At 43.5% G+C, this 23,070-nt stretch overlaps 1 protein-coding gene across 4 annotated transcripts; it reads right to left on the bottom strand.

Annotated features, from left to right (window-relative positions):
• Positions 1–811: 811 nt before the first annotated feature.
• LOC103723832 (DNA repair protein RAD5A) lies at positions 812–16,470 on the bottom strand. 4 transcript variants are annotated; one of them, XR_005513581.1, is made up of 21 exons: positions 15,701–16,468; positions 15,462–15,595; positions 15,144–15,279; positions 14,432–14,485; positions 14,209–14,358; positions 13,958–14,109; positions 13,795–13,879; positions 13,445–13,714; positions 13,125–13,271; positions 12,855–13,010; positions 12,618–12,685; positions 8,613–8,735; positions 8,432–8,531; positions 8,233–8,345; positions 5,727–6,005; positions 5,418–5,618; positions 4,575–4,668; positions 4,404–4,475; positions 3,070–3,168; positions 1,844–1,910; positions 812–1,464 (listed from the first exon to the last, which is right to left on the bottom strand). XR_005513581.1 is itself a non-coding variant. In XM_039130678.1 (20 exons), the coding sequence occupies exons 1-20, from the start codon at positions 16,250–16,252 to the stop codon at positions 1,342–1,344; spliced, it is 3,108 nt and encodes a 1,035-aa protein (XP_038986606.1). In that variant the 5' UTR covers positions 16,253–16,468; the 3' UTR covers positions 812–1,341. The 4 variants fall into 4 exon arrangements, 2 of the variants coding, with proteins under 2 accessions (XP_038986606.1, XP_038986607.1); XM_039130678.1 differs by lacking the exon at positions 1,844–1,910; XM_039130679.1 differs by lacking the exon at positions 1,844–1,910 and having other exon boundaries at positions 15,144–15,264.
• Positions 16,471–23,070: the final 6,600 nt, after the last annotated feature.

The raw sequence follows: 23,070 nt of genomic DNA, 5'->3' as shown, positions 1-23,070 counted from the left end.
CTCCTGCTGCAACCAATAAAAAAAAGCACTACCACAACTTTATTTTCAAACGGGAGGAAGTTGCTGAATGGATGCTTCCTAGATTTTCAAAATATTTTAACAGAATTATCCGACCAAATTAAATTTAATAAATAATGATGTCCTAGAAAGGTGACAGATTAAAGTAATCTGCTTTAAAGCAATACCAGGTTAATTTAGGAGCGTGTTTACCAGCCGCTGAAGAAGTGCAGTGTAAATCTGCTACAGAATTTATAAATCAAAAATTGCCTGAAATATTCAATATTGATGATTTTTTATGTCAGTTATAACTAACCCGAACCAACAAGTCTAGATTAGCTGAACGCGCCTAATTCCGGTCACACCATAAATTTAAATTCGAGTTAGCTACACAGCTGACAAACTCGTGCGAGGTGAGTCCAGCCCCACATTGGACATGCGCCACGTATTGGGACCACCCAAATCTTCCAAGTATAACTGCTAATAGATAGTAGAACGGGCTCCTCCAAAAGGAAAAATGTGGATGGTAGCAGGATGCGGTGGTACTCACAAATGTAACTCGTCCTTTCGTTCATATGCACCTGTTGTGCCTACCACCACAGTCGAAGTCGGCCGCTCTGCGTGATTACCAGCATGAGACGTTTTACTATGTAATCACCTTCGCCAGCCATTCCTGTCTCCAAATTCTTATTGTGGGGTCAACCAAACAACAAAATAATCCCCATCAAACTTTTTCATATACCACCAATATCAGACAAGCACTCGCACAGAGATATGCTTCATATACATCCAACATCCATATCAATTTCAAGTCTCAGCAACTAAAAGGATATTGTATTGGCCCACTTCCATTTCTATCAAATTACTCGGTTCATGTAAATTGGCAACAAGGGAGTTGCAACCCAATTGTCCCCATTGATGTCATTCATGTTTACAGGGGCTCTGGAACCTGCCTGTAAGTGTTTGGAAAAGCATTTCATAATACAAAACTTGCCTAAAGCTTTCACAGATATTTCGCGCTTTTTACAAAACCAAATGGCTGCCACAGTGCTTTGCCCATGCATGTTGGCAATGGCGGAATCCGGAAGCAGAAGACTGGAGGCAACACATACAGCACTAACAACTAAACTGATTGAGAAAATCAGGATGCTGATGCTATGGAGCCCGCACATTAGCCTCCACCACCCATCAATATCTATCTATCAACAAAGCTTGCACACAAGCTTGCCTGATGACCAATCGCTGTATACCAGTACTGCAGTTATGAACCCATCAAAGAAACAACAGCTCAGCATCTACAATATGTTCAGATGCTGAAGGATGGTAATATCTCCTTCTGAACTTCTAAGTGAAGAGCATTTTCAGTTCTTCTATGCGTGCAGTGCGAACTTCCTGATCGGTTAGGGCCCCAGAGATCAGCCTTTGTTTTCGTGCTTGCACAGCTTCCATTCTTTCCTCCACTGTTCCCTAAAAAATGCCAATACAAAAATAGTATGCTTGGCAGTCAGCTCAGGGATGATCAAGACCTTCAAATACGTCAAGCAGATACAAAAGGTGCTGCAAGTCTTATGAATGTATAAAGGCCAAGATTCACAATGAGAGTGAAACTTTTAAGGTTTTTCACAGCATAAGCTACAGGCAGCAGTCAATACAGGTTAGGATGAACAAGAATAAACAAGGGCTGCATGAAATGCTTAGTGGTTCCCCCATAAACTAATGCAAACATGTCTTGGACTAAAAAGGAACTCTCATGCCTCTCTGGGGGCCGTATGGGTTTTGACGGGTGCCCTAGAACTAGAAATGAAAACCACCACCATCTGTAGATATGCTGAAGTAGAGGAATTACCAGCTGAGTGGCAGAACAGATGCATTCCAATTTGCAATAGCAAGATAGCATATTAGAGCAACTGCCTCTGGCAAATAATTTGAAGTGAAATGCTTGAGATAAAGGCACAAAAGAGAAAGGACATAAGATAGTAGATTTATAACATTGAAAAAAAAAAAGGTGAATCCTTGCGTCCTATAAACTTGACAACATAAATAATCTTTATTTCATGAACTACGTCAGCAAAAACAAGTTACAGAATCCCAAAGAAATGGGAAGCAAGAAACTCTTGAAGACTCCAAGTACAGGGATATAAAGGCAACAAGAAAAGTGCACATAAAAGCTCTAGAGAAATGAATGAAGGGATGCAGCATGATTGATGAGCCCAAGCAAACTCAGATTCAACTTTCGAACTGTTTGAAAAAAGAATACAAAACGGAACAATCAACTAAGATGCATTTACAATTTGTAACATAAATAAGAATCAAACAAAAGAGTGTTGGTTTGGTTCAACAGAACAGGTGCAGAGGACAGGAAGCAAGCAGCTGATGTTGGAACTCTATAATAGAGCAGGAGTAGGTGATGAGAGCCTTGAATTTCTTTTTTCTAAAAAAAAGGTAAAAGGTAACCAGAATGATGAAACCCCAGGCATCTCTTCAAAATTGGCACCTGAGACAGCAATTTGAAGGAGCATTATGGAAGCAAACAAAAGCTTTATGTTCTGGTTAGATATGAGAACTTTCCAATGCAGATGATGACAATTAGGTCATTAAGTTTCACTGACATGTTAGTAATGGTTAGTTATAGCAATTTTGCACAGAGATTTGGAAAAATAAAATTGAGAGCAATTCACAAACAAGGTCTCTCAAACAGTAAGGAGAAAGTCCAGAAGGTGATTCAAGGTTTGTTAACACATAAATGCACATCTGATGGTTGCTGTATTGTAACTAATCCACCATAGAGTGAAAATGGCCTATACGATTGCACTGTTTACACATTCAACAGGCCAAAATCCTCTAAATAAACACACTACACATGTGCACACAGTGAAAAAATATATGATAACAACCACCATTTATCACAATTAGAATCAATTTTACAAACAGCTAAGTGCTAACTGCAATGATACTCAGATAAGCCTGATTGAATCCCGTAAATAGTAAAACAACGAGATAAAGAAGGCATTCAGTTACCTGGAAGGATGCTTTCAGAAAACAAAACAGAAAGGGTTAAGAATAATATATTACCTTTACAATGAATCTTTTGATAAATACATTCTTAGTTTGACCAATACGATGAATGCGCATCACAGCCTGTTCCTCAACAGCTGGGTTCCACCAGGGATCCTAAAAGGAAAATAGATGGGCAAAGTACTCGCGTCAAAACTACAAATAACTCAATGGTATTCATGTCAAAACTATAAATGACTCAACAATGCAGATAGAAATTCTCATCAGCTGTTACCATTATAACATGCTTTGGCTTCACTACTACTTGCGATTCCCACTGGAAGGTAGCTAGGAAATGTTTTGATCACATTTATATTTCATGTTTTGTTGTTAAAAAGCCAACAATATCACATCTAACACAATTCTCTCCAACGACCATTATTTACATGAATTGATATAGATATTGGTCAAAATGTTGCCTACAATTCTGGATTGGAATCGAGACATAGATGGAACCATTTTAAGAGAGAGGATCTGATAACATATGGTCTATGACTTCGTTCCTGGGAAATTAAGTTTTCATTAGATGAAATCCAACCATGTAATCATGTGATAGCATGGAAATGGAGACATTCTCTACCACTGTCATAGAAACTTTAGGCACCAGTATCAACAAAATATCCTAGACATGGTCCATTAATATGCATGAAGTAGGAGAAGCAACCAGCATATTTGAGGTGATTACCAAAAACATGATAGGCTAAAGTGCTACGCAAGATTATAACTGTCATTCCAATTATAGGTTCGATAATGTCATTGTGGTCATATTTGCAACATCAAAAGTTACAGGAAAATTGTCATGCTTCTATTTAACTGTGCATTGATTTGATGTATGCAAGTTTGATCACAAAGCCATTGTGCTTGCAGAGCTCAATAGTAAGAACTTGTGGCTCGTGCAGAGGTAAGATGGCTGGGCAATTACGATTGGGCATAAACAAATGAGGTGCCCCTAGTGAGGTACCCATCGGAGACATTATTTAAGCTGGAGTATTTGCTTAGGGTCAATCCAAAACAATCAAAAGAAGTATGATTGGAAATATTGTTGTCTGGTGACTTCTCAAATCTGTATAGTTATTTAAACACTTCAAACCTTCCCATGAAAAAGTAAAAAGGTTCACATAAATGTTTCTATTTCAAATATGATGCAGTCTCTTTCTGAAGAGTTGAAATCTGAAAATGGTACTCCTATTAACATTCAAGTCTCTGTCTCTGAAAGGAAATACAAGTAGATCAAATTATATGCAAGCAAATCCTTGTCCTTGACCAAGAAAGAGATGATACAATTAACTACAGCAAGCAGATTTTCCTTAGTACTCCAGATCTGCCAAAAAAATTCCAGAAAACTCACATACCATGAGAAAGGCATTAGATGCTGCAGTAAGGTTTATTCCAACACCACCAGCCTTTAATGACATAAGTAATACCTGGGATACATAAAGTTTTAAGTCAAGATACACATAATGCAGCATACAATGCTTTAAATCAGGAAACCTCATGGGATAAGGGTTTGACAAATTACAGACCAATATGTTCTCATCCTCTGAAAAGTCGTTTATTACTTTTTCCCGTTGCTGCTGATTTAAGGTCCCATCCAATCGAACAAATGTGAGATTACATCTGGAACCAGAAAATGAAAAACAAAATCATAATTTTATGGTGCAAATTGAGTGGCGATCACATTAGTATTCAACCAATTGCAAAAATGTATGGAGCATGTCATGTGAACAAGATCTTCGAGCCACAACACCAATCACGTGGTGAAGTTTTAATACATCTATTACTTATTAAGCTATATCTACAACATATCATGATTTAGAATCATGAGCTCATAACTTCTCATGCCTAGAACATGGCAGTAACTGGTTTAAAGAAAACTATCAACGAAGTACTTGGCCAGATGACTAAAGTAGGTTTTCATAACTACCAGAGGAGTTGACATACATACAATATATATATATATATATATATATATATATATATATATATATAATTTGACATTTCAGAATGTCAGATATTTTTAAGAGATTTCATGCTGCAAGACATGAATCTACATGCTGAACTTTACATATAAGATGCAAGTGAATGATATTTGGTAAGAAAGAGCATGAGGGGTTTTTGACTAAACACAATAAAACAAACTATGTTTGGGAAGAACAGATCTCAAATCAACCATTGAACACATAATGGTTTTGACTCTATAAATTCCTTTATTTCCAGCATATTGTTTTGATTTATTCATTTGCTGCTACAAACACTCAATTGGGGCTTTTACATGTCTTTCCCTAACTGTGTGTAACCTTCATTTCCAAATATCACCCTATTCTACCATTCCAAAAGTAACATCATCATGAAGCAAATATTATTACCGAGAAAGAGGGATCTGGAGAAGATCCAAAAAAGCAGTCCACTGGCTAAAAACAATGCTTTTGGCACCAAGACTGCGAAGGTTTTCCAGTTCCCGAAGAAGAACTGAAACTTTGGAGGATTCTACCCAATTCTTCTCAATATCTATTTGGAATCGATTATCAGTTGGAGCAGTTATAAGATCCTGCCTATTCATGGACTTCCTGTAAGACAACAGATACAAAATTGCACTATGCAATAAGTTCATGATAAGCAAGTACAAGCTCAAACAATACCTGAGAAAATAAACAAAAAGTGAAACTGGAAGATACCTACAAACAGGACATAGACCACTCGTGGTGCTCCGCCAGCTAGCCAAGAGGCATTCTCGGCATAAACGGTGAGCACATGGTGTTAGTACTGCATCTTCAAAAGCTTCTAGGCAAATTGGACACTCTCCTTCTTCGCCTTTACGCAACTCTTCCACTACCTCTTTAATGTATGCCCTTGAAGGGACAGCACCAGAATCTCTGCTATCAGCATCCTTACCACCTTTAAGGAACCGCTTTGCAAGTTTGTTGAGATTGGAGTATTCTTGCGTATCACCTCGACTGGCAAAAGCACAGCTTCAGTCACCAATTGTAATAGACTATTCTAGGGCATGTTTAGCCTCGTTGTTGCTTTTCTGTTATTGTTTATCTACAGAATACTGATATACCACATGGATATTGATGTTGAAGATGACAATTACAGAAGATTTCCACTATCAGTTGCTTTTATTTTCACTCTTTTTTGGAAAGCATAAATCTTCGCTTCCAGAAACTCTAAAGATCTTACAAATGATTTTGAGAAAAAAGGAGTTTAATCATACATATTGTTCAATCTAGTTCTCTTTCTTCTTGGATTTTTAACAACAGAAATGAAAAACGAGATCAATACCAAACAAACCCTTAAATAAAAGATCTAAGAAATTAGATTTCCTAAATGAAAACCAAACAGACCCCAACCAGTTGTACATATAAAACAGATGAAACAATCTGTATGGTTGGTTAACATAAATAATCAGATACAATGCTCATGCAGAGAATCAATAGATATTGTTTTTTTTTTCTTTTTCCTTTTTTTTTGGGGGGGGGGGGGGGGGGGGGGGGGGGGGGGGGGGAGGAGGGAGTGTGCAATTAAAAAAGCAGAAAAACTATAGCAAAACTCACCTAGCATAAAATTGATAAGAGAGTGGAAAAATGACGCAGATAAGATACTCCGTTAGAATGACATTAGATGACAAAAGAATCTATCTGACGTTATTGAATTAATAAAGTCCTTAATAGCATAATGCGAACAAAAGTGCATGTGCATCAACAATAATTAACCTGAACAACCATACATACTAGTATGAATCAACATCTGGCATCCGCCATGCTCAGCTACAATGTATCATATATTAAAGCACAATCTATTTTTCTTCTTCAAAATTTTGTAACGCATCCTATATCTCAAATTTTAAGTTAGACCCTCCAAATGTGGACATCCTCAAGCACCAAATAAAATGTTACCATCATTTATCTTACATAGACTTTTTCAATTTGATAAAGTTGCACCTATTGCATATGGAGGAAACACATCCATTGGCTCATGTCACTTGCAAATAATAATAGCATTGGATGATGAATCTACAATTGTATACATGTTTTAAAATTAGTTGGACCAAAACAGTGTACATCAAATCGGAAAATTATGTAAATATTTACAAGTTGGAACTGTAATTAAAGTTCAGAAATGAGAGATTTCCAATTCATTTACTAAAAAATGTAGGATAGATGGCCTAGGGTTTCAACAGTAAAGTGGGGATTCATGTCAAGAGTGTTACTAGTTTAATATATCCAGCACATAAATGAATTTCACAAGACAGCTATAGGGCTGGTTTAGTTATACAGATCAAAATGTTGGGCGGTGAAGAGGGATAACTCCAAAAGGCTTTGTGTGCAAGAAAAATCTCCCTTCTAAACCCATTTTTTTCTTTCAAATTATGTTAAAGGTAGCAAGTAAACAAGCATTTAAACTACAAATAACAAGTTCGGAATCAAGATTAAAATTGGTGAAAACTCCATATACTGTATTAAACGCAACATCCAACCAACATAACCAATTTATGAAATTAGTGTTTTTTCAGTGAACTGAAAATTATATCCTACAAGAACTAAAGACATAGTTTTGAGGCTGTACAGAGTTCACATCCATAGTGATCATTTTCCATGGACATGGTCACACAGAAATGTGAGTCAGATTCAGATAGGCAATGGAAAATCAGAATAAGAAAAGGCATGATGATCAAGATTCAAGGACTCAACCATATAAAGGACATTTCAATCATATGAATTAAAAATAATTTATAAACAAAAATATTAGCAGAAGTGTAAATGAAGAAGGGAAGTGACTAGCACTTTCTAGAATGAAAAAAGTATTCCAATGTATCATTCATAATTATCTTCCCTAAAAAGTAACTACATTCTGCTATATAAAATTTCAAGGGTCTGACATGTCTTCTTGTTTCAGGTAGCGATCATGTGTTGATTCATCATATTTTATAAGGAATAGGTCATCAGCATTACAGTGAAAAGTTGACAAGTTCCATGACCATGTACTTCATTCAAGACTCGAAATAAGTCAATTAGGAACGAGTGTAATGGTAATTCTAGATTGGTTAAGTATGATGACCACGAGAACAATATTGATGACAGCACCTGCATACAAGAAATAATTGTGGATGGGAAAATTCTCAGGAGCACACTATCAAAATTGTAGACATTAACGAATCTGATAACAACCTTAGAAGCTAACCTCATTACAAGGAATGGATGATCACAACATTGACGAAGGCGTAAAAGCAGCTCCAATATTGAAGCATAATTGTGAAGAACACGCCCTTGCTCAACAAACTGATCAAACTTTACCTGAAGAAAACTTCAAAATACCATGTGACTTATCTGTAAAATAGAAGTGCACCATTGGGCATTCAAAGCATACAACAAATATATACCTTTGATCTTCTAAACAGAGCCTCATAGAAGTCCTTCTCGGCTGCTGACATCTCGCAATAAAGTACTTCAACATTTGCCGGAGGAAGAACAAGGATTGGCCTGCAACAAATGATACAAGGAAGAAACAACACTTCAGCAATAAATTGAGATGAGGCCCAAATATTATGCATGCTGGCTCACCTGCCATCTCTATCTGTGCTGGACTTCGTTCTCCTTAACATTATTGGCTTTAAGATGGACTGCACCAGCTTTAATCCACGTTCATCACCTTCCTCGTATGGCCTTTGTATGAGTTTATGCCACCTTCAGAACACAAGAAACCAAATAAGAATCATAAATTATCCAACAAGGAATACAAAACAATGATTTATAACACAAGCACCAAAATCAAACAATGGAAGATAGGACCAACAATTGCAATCACTCAACAAGAAGTTCCTTGTTGCCACAACTTCATTAAACAACCTTGTTGGAGCGCCACTAAGTCAAAAAAAAAAAATGTTCGCTGTCACATGGAGAAATTGTCCAAGACCAACAAATCTTTAAGACTATAGAAATTGTCACTAGCATCTCAAATCTAATTGTAGGATTTCAGAATACAGCAAATCTCTTTTTTTTCCTGTTTCCATTTGCCACAAAGAAAACAGCAGCTGCAAACAGTTTTTTTCTCAGCCACTCTTACCTACCAACAAACTAATGCCCTTCACAAGAATGCCTGCACAAGCTCGTTCTTGTTTATCTAAGCAACCTTAAGATCCTTGTAGAAGCTTTTAGGAATTTACAATCTTTCACCTTTTATCATCCCAGTACCTATGAAACCCATTTCAGTTTAGAATTCACAAATTTGTTTTCATTGTGCATTGTATCTTCCTGGACGATTATCAGTCATATCCAGCTAGAAATTGGTAATTTATCATCATCTTGACCATCATTTAATCAGATTCATCGCCCATGAACATTTATCAGCAAACTAAAGTTACTAAACAAATTTCCTCAAGCCATTTTGATCCTGATATAAGTACCTTAAGCCTTTATTTGACTCAATACAACCAGTTTGCCTTTTTAGCCACCACTATTTAAAGTTCTTCCTTCATTTAAGTTTAGAAGGACCCAGAGCCATTGCCTAGCAAACATATGAAACACATATTAGATTTGACTCCATTTAATTCTAATGACTACTTTTTCCCATCACACAAATGCATAAAGATCAACTTTCTTTGACTAACTCTTATCGAATCAATAAGCCTGGTTGGACCTAGTTTCTCTTGATGATGCTTCTATTATCCTCAATATAGCCAACCTACATTTTTATTTCTCTAGTTCCTTCCATTTTGGACCAAGGATTTACCAGCACTAGTTCGTGGCCTAGCAAGCAAGCTGCCGCAATGTCCAGCTTGCAAGCACCTCTCGTCCGAAGCACTTCAAGTCTCTAGGCTTGAGGCAATAGGAAGACAAGCTTGAAAGCCACACTTGCACATGACACTTGCTCCTTTCTTTCCAACTTGGTGCTTTCAGTCCCGTCAAAACTTTTTTTTCACTTTTTAGGCCTTCAACCCAAGTGAAAATGTAGAGTGCTTTTCACTAGTTTGATTGGTGGATCGGTTTGGTTTCTGCTTTAATTCCTTTCTTGCGCACTCAATCATCCCCTGGTCAAGCTCCGGATGAAGCTCATGCTCGAACCCTTGATGACCTTTTCTATTTCGTTAAAGAGACTTGTCAACAGTGGTGGTTCATAAAGCAGATTGTTGCTCCATGATTAGTCAAACTAAGAGAAGAGAGAAAAGAGGCAGTCCTTCCAATCAAACAAGCGACCCACCAATTCCAACAATTGCAATGACAGCCATCAAAGCAAGATGTATAGGCTGGAAGGATGAAGTGGAAAGAGCGGAACTTGACAAGTCTCTCTACTACTAAGCTAACGGGCAGCTTTCAAAAATTGCTACCACATCTGTGCTTTGCTATGATTTGGTACAGAACCGAATGCAAAGCAAGCTTAATGCAAGCAACATAGGTAATCAAGCAGCAATAGAGAGACAAAGGTCTGATTTCATATAGTGGCAAATTCAACCACAAACAAAGCAGCCCTAGCCCTTTTTGAAGCCGACCTAGTTGCTAGTAGGTAATCATGCAGCAATCAAGAGCCGAAGGTCTAATTTCACCTAGTGGCAAATTCAACCAACAAAGAAAGCAACCCTAACCCTAGACCTTTTACTAGAGGTCTTTTTGGGACTCTAGGTTTCTCCAGCTCAAAGTTCAAAAATCATGTCTCGCCCATGTACTTTCAACTGACTCATGCACATAATATAATTATCTATTTTTCATCCTAGCATACTCGGAAGATAGTATGATCATGTGACTCATTTTTTAATTGCTAATTAAGCTAGAAATTCTACCCTTAACACAACATCCAAAACTTGGGGCAAGGATCGCCATCTCGGTACCAAACCCTGTACTGATACTATCATGGTATAGTGTCATACATCTAGTATAGAGGTCAGTTCAGCATACGCCTATACCGTGCATCGGTTTAGTACTGTTATGGTACGTTATGGTTTGTACGCATTGGTACCGACCTTGGAGTGCTCTACATTTGTGAATTTCATCATCCGTTGCATCCTTGACCTTATTCACTACTAATTAACCCTTTACCCAACTCATCCCATGGCCCATGCAAATAAAAAAAAAATCTAGGTTTTGCAAGGTCATTACCTAGCAACAACTTCATCATCCAACATGGTGATAAGCGTTGCAACTCAAGGCCTCTCAAAATAGTTCAACCTCGCTTCAACATCTATCTATTCACCTTTATTGCAAGATATCCTTAAGGTTTCATAAAAAATTCCTCATTCATCATTTTTATACCATTAAGGCATCTAGTTCCATACATTAGACAATCATTCTCAAGGCAAAAACTAGGTGTTTTGCAACCTGAATTATATGGAATATGTTAGAGGTAGTACATCTTATAGCACATACATTAACATGCCTATGCTGCATTTGATGTGCAGGCATCAAAAAGAATTTGAATGGAAAAAGAAATGGGAATTGAAGATACGGTATCAGAATCATCATTCCTATTACACTGTTTGGAAGCAAATTTTTTTTCAAAAAAAAAAAAGCATGATAAAGAATTGGCATTACCATTTCTAATATCAAATTTAGCTAATTATGCAAATATCACCATTTCTAATCATCATTCCCATTACATTGTTTGGAAGCAAAAAAAAAATTTAAAAAAAAAAGCATGATAAAGAATTGGCATTACCATTTCTAATATCTAATTTATCTAATTTCTAATATCAGAACCAAATTTAGAATTGACTATAATAATTGTTCTTCAAGTCTTTTAATATTTTAAGTAACAACTATTACACAAATAATGGTCACTATTTAACATTTTCACTGTTAAACTAATAAACATTTCTAAAATTCATAAATTAATCAAATCATTTATTCTCATTTCAAAACATGAATGCCACCAATTTTCTCATACTAAACACACCACTTATTCTTGGTTAATACCATAAATGCTTCCAATTAGTTTATATAAAGGACTATTCATTCCCATTACCATGCAAAATGAAACCCTTCCTCCCATTTAAGAGTGGAAATTTGTCTATTAGTGAATGGTGAATCCAAAAGAATCACAAGTCCATTACATCTTTTTTTTTTCAAATGAAACTTTGGAATGGGCTCAAAGCTAAAATTCCTATTCCACCTCAAGGCTCATTACATGAACCAAACATTGTACTAGTGTGTCATCCTTCAACAATGTACTCCCTCATTCTTTGAATGGGTTTGTGCACAATGAGCTGTTACAAGTAACCGCGGTACTGCATGCATTCAGTGTGACTCTTCGTGCATCGAACTCAACACTTCCTTCAATATATTGCGTGGGTATGGACATTGAGTTCCCAGTACAAAACAATATTTTTCTTTAAAATATGGTATTTTAAACAACTTGAGAATCATTATAAACAAAACTGTAAGAAGCTGAACCTTGAATAACCAACCAAAAATATTTGCAGCCAAGGATGATAAAAACAATGCATAAAATTAAACTGCAACCATGACTACAGGTGAAAGCAAAAATACCAGTTGCCAACAAAACCTTATAGCACTTCATTATGCAAAGAAACATATGCTAATACTCAAAGTATCAATGCCAACAATAGCCAGACTTACAGCCCCCAGTTTCCCCAAGGCTCTACTTTCAAAAACCGAAGAAGACTGTATATATCCTCCAGGTTGTTCTGCCACAAAAGCTAGAAATCAGTAACGAGCAACTTTAGTATAAATGAAGTATAAATTACCAAGTTTCAAGTTAGACACATCTACAGATATAGGGGACCAAGCCTTTTAAAACAAAAAAGCAGAACAACAGCCATGTACTAAAATATTATAGCTCTAAATATTATTCACCTGAATAGGTGTGCCTGTGAGACACCACCGCCGATCAGCAGTGAGAGCAGCAGCGGCCATTGAAATTTGGCTTTTAGATGATTTTATAGTATGTGCTTCATCAAGCACAATCCTGAACCACTGGACAGAGTAAAGCCCACCATTATCTTCAGCATTCTACAAGTAGAGAGAAGTGAATTGAGGTGGAGCCCAGAGTCAGTATGAGCAAATGTAAAATCTGCAAGACATGCAAAATAAAAGAAATTCCAATATAAGAAATTCGCAAATTACCTCAGCAGAAAATTCTGATGCTAACACACCATAGGTGGTCAGGACAACATCACTCTGTGCTAGATATTTTGCATCCTTCGGCCTGCTTTGTCCATAGTGAACATAAACAGTGAGAGCAGCTGGCTGAACATGCGCTTCAATCTCAGCCTGGCATTCGACAGAAACAAATTGTTCGCTTCTCAGCAATTGCATATAAAGTAAGCAGCATGTCTTCATGCAATAACTTTTCCGGGCAAGTTACAATCAACAGACTTTACTGTAAGCACAGTATAAGAAATACCATATAGAACAACCAAAAATCAAGTAATCAGCTGGTTTACCTTCCATTGGCCAAGCAATGTCATAGGACAAACAATTAGACTACCGCCACCTACAAGTGTGGCCTTATGTTTCAACAGCTTGCTGAAGCCAGAAATGCCTGTTAGTTTCTTCGAATCATTTGGAGATTGATCAGACATGTGGCTCATTACATTAGCTTCATGAGAGGCCTGACTTGCGGGAGAAGTGGGTGAGCACCCTTTATTAGGATGGGCAAGAAGAAGAGCTATTGTCATAATTGTCTTTCCTAGTCCCATTGCATCTGCCAGCATCTTAAATTGCATAACTGAGTCAATATACAATTAACTGAAAGATTAGAAACTAATTTTTCACGGTCAATATAGATTAATACCCCTCCTCTCGCAATTTTGAGGGTGCTAGGAAATTCAATAGTAGCATCACCCGAAAATGCATTCAAGTAAACAACAAGTCCTCTCCTACAAACAAAAAATAGATAGTCAGCTTATGATTTTGAATTTCATCAAGGTAAGCAAAGGCATACATAATAATCATACTTATCCACAAGGCGGTACGCATCCCAACATGGGTGAAGAGTTGTTGCTGCCTCCTCAAAGCATCTTCCTTTCTCAATCTGCACCATCCAGTGGAGAGCCTGTTTTTGGTAAGGACGTAGCTCGCATTGCAGAGTTTCTGGTGGCACCATTTCCTGAAAAATGAGATAGAAGGGAGAGATAAAACATCACAAATACATAGACAATATGAAGTCAGATGTCTCACAACCAAAGGTTCAAACATATATAGGTACCTCTAATAGGGAGCTGTCTGAGATTCCGACAATATTATCCAAATCAGGATCTGAAATAATCTCCTGATCATTTTCTATTTTACTTCCACTGCTAGATACTTTTCTACATTTTTCTGAAGGTAACACTGCTGAAAGCACTCCAGAGCTGTCCTGTTCAAGCATCATCATGAGCAAAAGTCTAGCAAGAAACAAATGGGACACAAACAGTGAATTTGGCATTTACCTTGGAGGCCATGGGCCGTTTCCTAGCGTAAAGGTCCTCTGGAGTGATCTCAGCCTGTTTATGTTTTAAAGATATAAAAAAAAGAGGAAAATAAACACAGTGATAATTTTGTATAATGAACATAATAAAAATAATGCAGTTAAGCTACAATATAAGCAACATAATCATAAACAGAGGGGCAAGCCTCCTCCCGTGTACTTAAGCTGTCTGATTTGATCTCACTTTTAAAAAAATAAGAGTCTCATCCAATAAGGCTCAATTTCCCCAAAGTGGAAATTATTTTTTTTCACTACCTCCATGCATTTTTTTAACCTCCCCCTTCCTTTTACCCCTAGACTTGAATCCATGACCTTCACAGGGATATTTTTTCAGTCATGGAAGCAATAGCAAAGCATGGTAAACAACAGCTAGAATTAGCGTACTTCAACCACGCAAATGCTAAACAGAGTACTCGAAGCAATGAAGTGACCCTATCTAAGAGAGAGCAAGTGACCCTATCTAAGACACAATAGTGTCTTCCAGCATGATGGATGGAAGCATTAGTTGTGGGCCAACTAAAATGCTTTTTAAAAAAATGAAAGAAGCTTTGATGAGCTTCAAGAGGCACTTGTTCGGAGGTCAAATAATAGCGGCAGCAGGTGCATAGAAGAACACTTTGAGAACAATTAGATAGCAGGGCCACATGCAATGAAGTTGTAACACTGCAAAGCACCTTCTTGAAAGGAGTAAGCCCGAGCAATCTAAACAGGTTTGGAAGTGCATGAACTGTAGACTCCTCGGAGGCAGGACGACTAGGCTTCACTGATGTCTGATGGTGCTTGCGGAACATCGAACTGTTGATGTATACACTGAAGAACACGTTCATACAAAAGGAAAGCATGATGAAAAATAACGATAAACAACAACAAAAAGAAAGAAAGAAAAATGTATTTATATGTATAAACGAGAAGACTCCAAGAACGGCGGGCAAGGACCCCGATAGAATTTGTGAACAAGATCTGTATATAAGGTGCGATTGTGTAAGTGATACCTGACTGACAAGAGAATAGTGTCCATGATGCCAAGGGCATCTGGAGCAGACTTACAGCTACCTTCGATCCTGATCTTATTCGCCCTCACAAGAGGCAAAAGGCAACGAGCCCACTCGTTTGGGATGCGACCAATCTACAAACACCCAGGATGCAGTCAAGGGAGGTGGAAAAGGAAGATCTCAAGATAGCAGACGTATGAAGGACTCGAAGAGATAAAAAGAGCAAGAGGAGCAGTGACCTCTCCGTGTTCGTGAGTGGAGAACCGCACGATCTCAGAACAAGAAGCCGGGGACCGCCCTCGGCCAGGAAATCTTGCGGTTGAAGAAGAAGAAGTCGAGGTATTTGCGGAAGGGAAGGAGAAGGTGACCTTGTCGCCAGCCTTGAGCCGCCTCCCCTTGCAGGTGGACAGCCCAGCAAGCTCGGAGCTTCCGACGAGCCACCAGTCGCTGTCCGATGCCCTGGAGGTAGCAGGTCCGGATGGCCGCACCGCGCCATTGTCGGGATTCCGGTCCACAGCCAGATCCATGTTGGTGCTCCGAACGAGCCCTTTGCGATCTGGAGCCACGGGGGGAGTGAGGCTTTTCTTTCGGGCGGCGGCGGCGGTAGTGGTAGTGGAGGCGGTGGGTTCGCCGGTGAGGCGGATGTGCGGGGTGTCGAAGATGATGTTGATGGCCGCGGCGACATCGTTGTTGGCCATGTGAAGGGCGCGGATTATGTCAATGTCCGAGAAATCCCGGCCAACCACGGAGCGGACGACGGCGATCTGCTCGTCCGTGGCCTTGTTCCCCATCGGGCGAGCATCGATCAGGAACCCTAATTCTGTACCGTATAGTTGAGCCCTCTAACCTAACCCTGGACAATTTACGCTATTGGGCCCAGACGTCGGAGCTGGAGAGGCGAGAAGAGCAGGGGATTATACGCGTATGAGGATTGAAAGAGGGGAGGTGGGCTTTTGGGTTGGAGGGGCCGCCGCCTTTGCAGGAAGTGAACTTCCCGCCTTCCCTTTTACAGCCGATATGCAAGCCACTGTTTTGGCGCGAACGCGCGGCTACCAATTTGCACTTGGAAAAAAAAAATTCTCAAGTCACAGTCCCCTTGCTGATTTGAGCATGGTTTAAATTTTTTTCATAATTGAGTTATGGAGCTTCATCCCGCTCTCATTTTTTTATAGAAATAAGACCAAATAACCCGGACACCCCCATAATCCCATTGTGCCGAAACTTAAAATTTTAGTTTTGAGTACAAAAGTAAACATTATTCAGATGATATGAAAGTGCCCCATGCAAACTGAGGCTTGTTTCGCTAATAATTTTTTTTTGCTCATCAATAAAAAAATTTAATTTAATTGGCATTTTACAAAAGTTTGAATCTGGATAATTATCACATGCATGGATTTTACACCTTTTCTCTTAATAAATAAATTCCATTACACAAATAACCACGTGGCCACGAGTTTAATAAACTTTGTTGCTGGAAATTGGACCCGGGGGCCGCCGCGAAGCCGGGGAAGGAGGAGCTCTGCCGCGGGGAGGGCGGACGGCGGTGCGCCGGCCGGCTGCGTCCTCCTGTGTCCTCCTAGGGGGTGTGAGAGAGCGGAGAGGAGAGTGCGTCCTGTCCTGTCCCGTCCTGCAAAAAAGCCGGTGGCCGGGCTTCCCGGCGCCGGCCCTCCGATGCTTAAGTCAGAGGGGGCAAATATGTGGAGAGAGCAAGCCAGAGGGTGAAGAAGATGAAAGAGGATATTGTGCTTAATTGTGTCTGTGCTGTTTACTTGTCTTCCCCTCCTAGTTTTTTCCTCCCCGGGTCCCTTTTATAGAGGGATTTTATGTTGCCCGGGAGGTGACAGGGAGTTTGTTCTCTTTTATAATAATTGGGCACGATTTGGCCCATTAATGGCGTAGTGAAAAATAAGGCCGACTCAGACCGGAACCAGGGAGTTGTCACGGTCGATCGGACCTGTTGGAGTGGTTGAACCGCCGGCCGTGGTAGGCCCGGGGTCCATGGATGGTAAGCGCATTTATTACCGAATGAACCGGCGATCAGGGAGAGCCATACGCTTTGATGGTTCAGTGATCCGGAGATCGTCTTGAGCCGTGTTCATTAAATGACTGAGCGCATCGGAGACTTGAGGGGGTCTCATGCATTAATGGCAGGTCGTGCCAAATACCTGCGGAGATCTTATGCCTTGACGGCTTGGAGATAGCGGCAGGTTGTAGTGGAGTTGTCAAGTCCCTCAGGGGGTTAGGTAGGAGTTGAACATCTGGTCAAGGCAATCGGCTCGGCAGGGGTGCCGAGCCGAGCTGGTCGCCCAATGGGGCGCCCTGTGGCGGGGTCGCTTCTAATGCTCCTGGTCGGCGCCCTTTGGTCGAGCGCCTTCTAGCCGAGCACCTTTATTTCGCGCTCTTTCCTCTCTGGTCAGTGCCTTCTAATCGAGCGCTTTTCTGGTCGGCGTCCTCTGGTCGGCTCTCTTCGGCCGAGCATCTTTTCGGACCGGCGCTCTCTAGCCGAGCACCCCTCTGGTTGGTGCTCTCTGGTCGGCACTCTTTGGCCGAGCGCCTTTCCGGTCGGCGTTTTTTGACCGAGCGCCTCCGTGGCGGTATGACTTGGGGTTTTTCCCCCAACACTACCCCCCGACTTCCGAGTTCCAGTTGGCTACCAGCTGGGGCGCGGGAAGTAGCTTTAGTTGGGCCGTTACGAATTCCGAAAATTTTAATTTATTGCGCATTTTGAATTATCGGATACTTCGAGATGCCTTTAATAGGCGGCGTCTCTTCTTTTCCGAAAATCCTCATTATTGGGACACCTTTTGCGAGGCGTCCTCGCGCCGTGGGCTCATGATGGGGCCGCACGATCCGATGGGGCGCTTCGGCGTTCGAAGCGTTAGCCCTAATTAAATGCGTCGTTCTGTCTTTTGGACCGACACGTGTGGTCATCTCAACGGGGTGCGGCTTTTCTTTTGCCGATCGGGGCCGTTGGGGAGGTTTATATAAACTCTCCCCTGGCCCTCCGTCCCCTTCCTATTGCCTTCTGCTTCTAGCTTTTCTTCCCCCAGCTTTTCACAGTCTGAAGTTCTTTTCTCCGGCGTCTTCCCCAGGTCGTCCTTTTTTCTTTCTTAATCCCTTTCTTCCCTTACAATGGGTTCTCTCCCCAGTGAGGTCGAGTCTACCATGAGCGTCCTGGAGGTCGAAATGAACGAAGAGTGGTTTTTCCCTCTTCACGGGTTCCGCTTGGAACCCGCCAGGCGTGGGGATCGGGTAACCGATCCTCCGGTAGGCCGGATTGGAGTGTACCTAGAGTCACTCTGGGCCGGTCTCCGATTTCCTCTTCACGGCTTCATGAATGAGTTGCTGATGGTATACCGGCTGGTTCCGGCGCAACTCGCTCCGAATGCCTGGAGGACAGTGATCGGTTTCCTGTCACTATGCTTACTGCACGGAATTCCGACCTCTGTCAACGTTTTCCGACGGCTTTTTATTTTTAAGTCGAATCCGGGAGACGGTGAGTGGCTGTATATCGCCCTTCGGGCGGGTCGGCCACTTTTTCATGGTGCCCCCTCATCCATTCATGGCTGGAAGGAGAAATTCTTCTTCCTTGGTTCTGCACAGTCCTGGGGGTTTGACCCCAGGTGGGGACCGGCTCAGCTCAAGTCCATCAACAAATCCCCCAGACTTTCTCCACGTGAGCAGGGGATCCTCGACGCCATCCGCAGCCTCGGGGACGGCATCTTACTGAACGGCCTCATATGTGAGGACGCTTTGGTGAACGTGGGCTTGAGCTCGGCACGTCCCCATGGTAAGGATAGTTAGTCTCTTTTTATTTCCTTACTGTTCTAATGTTCTAACCCTGTTCGCCTTTGCAGATATCGCAAAGATGGTGACTAAAAGCGAAGTCCTCTATGCTCGCTTCCAGAAGAGGGCAGCCGAGCTCTCGGGCGAGCCCGCCGAGCCGAGGAAGAAGCAGAAGGTCTCGGCGACCTCAGCGACCCTGGCGACAGCAGTGGCCGAGGCGGGTCCTTCTCGCCCCGCGCATTCCGATGCTGGTCAGAGGGAGGGCGCGGATTCCAGGGGCTCGGGCTCCCGGGGAGCTTCGGTGGTGCTCCCATGCCCGGTGCCCTTGGCACAAATCCCTGGTCGGCAGGATACTTCAGTTGCCGACCAGGGGAGGAGTTCCGCGGGTCCCGCGCTTGCGCGCCCCGCCTCGATCGTGCGGCAGTCAGATCGGCCGCTTGTCCGACCCCAGCCCCCTAGCTCCGAGCCGGGGAGCAGTCACGGAGCCTCGGGGTCGGCTCCTTCTAGGCCAGCCGATGCTGGCCTTCCGGGCCCATCCGGCTCGGGGGAGCGAGTGCCTCTTGCACTCACCTGGTCGGTATTCGAGGGCGATTCAGCCCTCGAAAACCCTCGAGTGGCGCGCGAAGTATTCCGGGTCGCGCTGCTCCCGGCCGACCGGGCCACGATACAGTCCATAAGCTACAATGCCTTCATGGACGCTACCCGCTGCAACGCCGTCCGGGTAAGTAAAATTTTCGTCTGTGTAATTTGTAAAAAAATTTTTACTCGCAGCGCCTTATGTCTTTCTTTTCGTCTCTTTTACAGCACTTGCACGAGACGGAAATGCTGATGCACATAGTCCAAGACTACCGGGAGCGGGCCCGGAGGTGCCAGCGCGGTTACGAGGAGGCCCAGGCGAGGTACCTGGCCGCCGAGGCGAGGTACCAGGCCTCCGAGGCCGAACGTCAGGTGCTCCAAGAGAGAATTGGAGCATCCGAGGAAAGAATTCGAGCTCCGACCGCCGAGCTCGATGAAGAGAAGGGCGCGCACACACTAACAAGGTCCGAAGTGCGCGCCGCCGAGGCTCGTTTGGCCACAGCCGAGCTGGCGTTGGCCTCCCGCGAGCAGGAGGTGGGGAATGCCCGCCTCCGATACTTGGAGCTCGAGCGGGAAATAAAAACCCTCGAGCGGAAGGCCGCATACCACGAGGCTCGGGAGCTCGAGGCTCGGGAGCAAGCCCAGAACGCGGTAAGGCTCTTCCGCGAGTCGGAGGAGTTTCACGACCTCCTAGCAGAGGAGGGCGTGAACGGGCTAATTCAGGGCTTCCGGGACTTCCGCAACCAACTGCGGCGGCTTCTCCCGGATTTCGATGTAAACCTGCTCCAACCGGGAGCAGGGGTCGAGAGGCCGGAGGCGGAGGCAGAAACTCCGGGGGCCGACCAGGGAGATCCAGCCGAGGCGATCGAAGCCGCCCCCGAAGCCGCCCCTGAGGCTACTCCCATTGCTGCCGAGGCTACTGAAGCCCCGACTGCTGAGCCTACCGCTCTCGATACTGCCGAAGCCGAAGTGGTCGAGCTCGAGCCTTAGTGTAATTTTTGTTATTTTGTAAAGTCGGGATGGCCCCCCATACTTGTAAGGGCCGAACCCGAATTTTTGTACTCAGCCTACGGGCTTTTTGAAATGAATATACTTTTTTGGAAACTCGTCTGTTGTAGTCCAAGTTTCTCTGCTCGGATCCATTTTAGGTTCCGAGGACATGGGCTCTAGGGCCTCAGCTTTACCCGCCACAGGGTTTGGTTTTAGGTTTGGCTAGCCGAGCTCCATTGCTCGGTCCTTCGACCAGTGGTATAGCGACGCTTATGCTTATACCAAGGGGATTCGGGCTCGGAGAATTTTTTCGAGCCTAGTCCAGAATTCGACCAAGCCCTGGGGCGGCCGCTAGGACAGATCTTTTTTAGCGTAGTGAACTTCGAATCCGAGCCTCGGGTTGTCGGGGCGAACCGGATTCTTTTCCAACGAATGGGTCGAATGCTCGTCAGCTCGTGACGGGGATTCAACAGACTGTTTATACCAAGTTTGTTGGTATCGTGAGTGTTTCACGCCGAGGCGACTAAAACATTCTGCTCGGAGTCCACTCTTTGAGGACGTCGGCAGAGAAATCCAAAACAGATAAGATAATGTAGAAACATTAAGTAAATGGGTACCTTATACCATGTGCGTCCTTGTGCCGAGGCGACTGAAGACGCTCCTCTGCTCGGGGTCCGTTCTTTGAGGACGTCGGCAGAGATCCAAGAGTAGATAAGATAATGTAAAAACATTAAATAAATGGGTATCTTGTACCGTGTGCGTCCTTGCGCCGAGGCGACTGAAGATGCTCCTCTGCTCGGGGTCCGTTCTTTGAGGACATCGGCAGAGATCCAAGAATAGATAAGATAATGTAAAAATATTAAATAAATGGGTACCTTGTACCGTGTGCGTCCTTGCGCCGAGGCGACTGAAGACGCTTCTCTGCTCGGACTCCATTTTTTGGGGACGTCGGCAGAGAAATCCAAGAATAGAAAGCGAGCCGAGCTCGTTGGCTGAAGCCGGCGGACAACGAGCTGAGCTCGTCTTGGTCAATGAAGACCGCATCTCAACGCATCGGGGCATCCCGATAAATCGGGGCATCTCGACGTCTCGAGGCATCCCGACCGAGGTCAGGGTAGGAGAACGAGCCGAGCTCGTTGGCTGATGGAGCACGAGCCGAGCTCGTTGGTAGAAGTCGATGGAGAACGAGCCGAGCTCGTCTGGTCAGAGAGGACCGCAACTCATATCTCGACGTCTCGAGCTTCCCTATAACCGGGGCATCCCGACGTCTCGGGGCATCCTGACCGTGGCCAGGGTAGGAGAATGAGCCGAGCTCGTTGGCTGATGGAGCACGAGCCGAGCTCGTTGGCTGATGGAGCACGAGCCGAGCTCGTCGGTGGAAGTCGATGGAGAACGAGCCGAGCTCGTCTGGTCAGAGAGGACCGCAACTCATATCTCGACGTCTCGAGCTTCCCTATAGCCGGGGCATCCCGACGTCTCGGGGCATCCTGACCGTGGCCAGGGTAGGAGAACGAGCCGAGCTCGTTGGCTGATGGAGCACGAGCCGAGCTCGTCGGTGGAAGTCGATGGAGAACGAGCCGAGCTCGTCTGGTCAGAGAGGACCGCAACTCATATCTCGACGTCTCGAGCTTCCCTATAGCCGGGGCATCCCGACGTCTCGGGGCATCCCGACGGATCGGGGCATTCCGACGTCTCGGGGCATCCTGACCGTGGTCAGGGTAGGAGAACGAGCCGTGCTCGTTGGCCGATGGAGCACGAGCCGAGCTCGTCGGTGGAAGTCGATGGAGGACGAGCCGAGCTCGTCGGTCACTTAAGACCGTATCTCGACGTCTCGAGCCATCCCGACGGATCGGGGCATCCCGTTGTGGCAGGGCATCCCAATATATTGGGGGCATCCTGACGTCTCAGGGCATCCCGACGGATCGGGGCATCCCGACGTCTCGGGGCATCCTGACCGTGGTCAGGGTAGGAGAACGAGCCGAGCTCGTTGGCCGATGGAGCACGAGCCGAGCTCGTCGGTGGAAGTCGATGGAGGACGAGCCGAGCTCGTCGGTCACTTAGGACCGTATCTCGACGTCTCGAGCCATCCCGACGGATCGGGGCATCCCGTTGTGACAGGGCATCCTAACCGTAGTTAGGGTAGGAGAACGAGCCGAGCTCGTTGGCCGATGGAGAGCGCATCACGAACTCACGAACCGTCTTCAGGGAGTCCACGTGGGTACTCTATCATCCCGAGATATCGGGGCATCCCAACCGT

The sequence above is a fragment of the Phoenix dactylifera genome, chromosome 10, assembly GCF_009389715.1.
Source record: "Phoenix dactylifera cultivar Barhee BC4 chromosome 10, palm_55x_up_171113_PBpolish2nd_filt_p, whole genome shotgun sequence".
Classification (NCBI taxonomy): Eukaryota; Viridiplantae; Streptophyta; class Magnoliopsida; order Arecales; family Arecaceae; genus Phoenix; species Phoenix dactylifera.
The sequence above is the reverse complement of the archived record's forward strand: the minus strand, read 5'-3'. Positions and strand labels throughout refer to the sequence as shown.

Bases quoted from the DNA above. Each gene is read 5' to 3' on its own strand.
- LOC103723832 (XM_039130678.1), bottom strand. From the start codon at position 16,252: ATGGGGAACAAGGCCACGGACGAGCAGATCGCCGTCGTCCGCTCCGTG. The intron at 13,011-13,124 runs GTAATTTGCGAA...CTCTACTTGTAG, and splicing joins CATCAGAATTTTCTGCTGAG to AATGCTGAAGATAATGGTGG. The intron at 6,006-8,232 runs GTTAGCTTCTAA...TGCTTTTGCCAG, and splicing joins CATCCATTCCTTGTAATGAG to TCGAGGTGATACGCAAGAAT.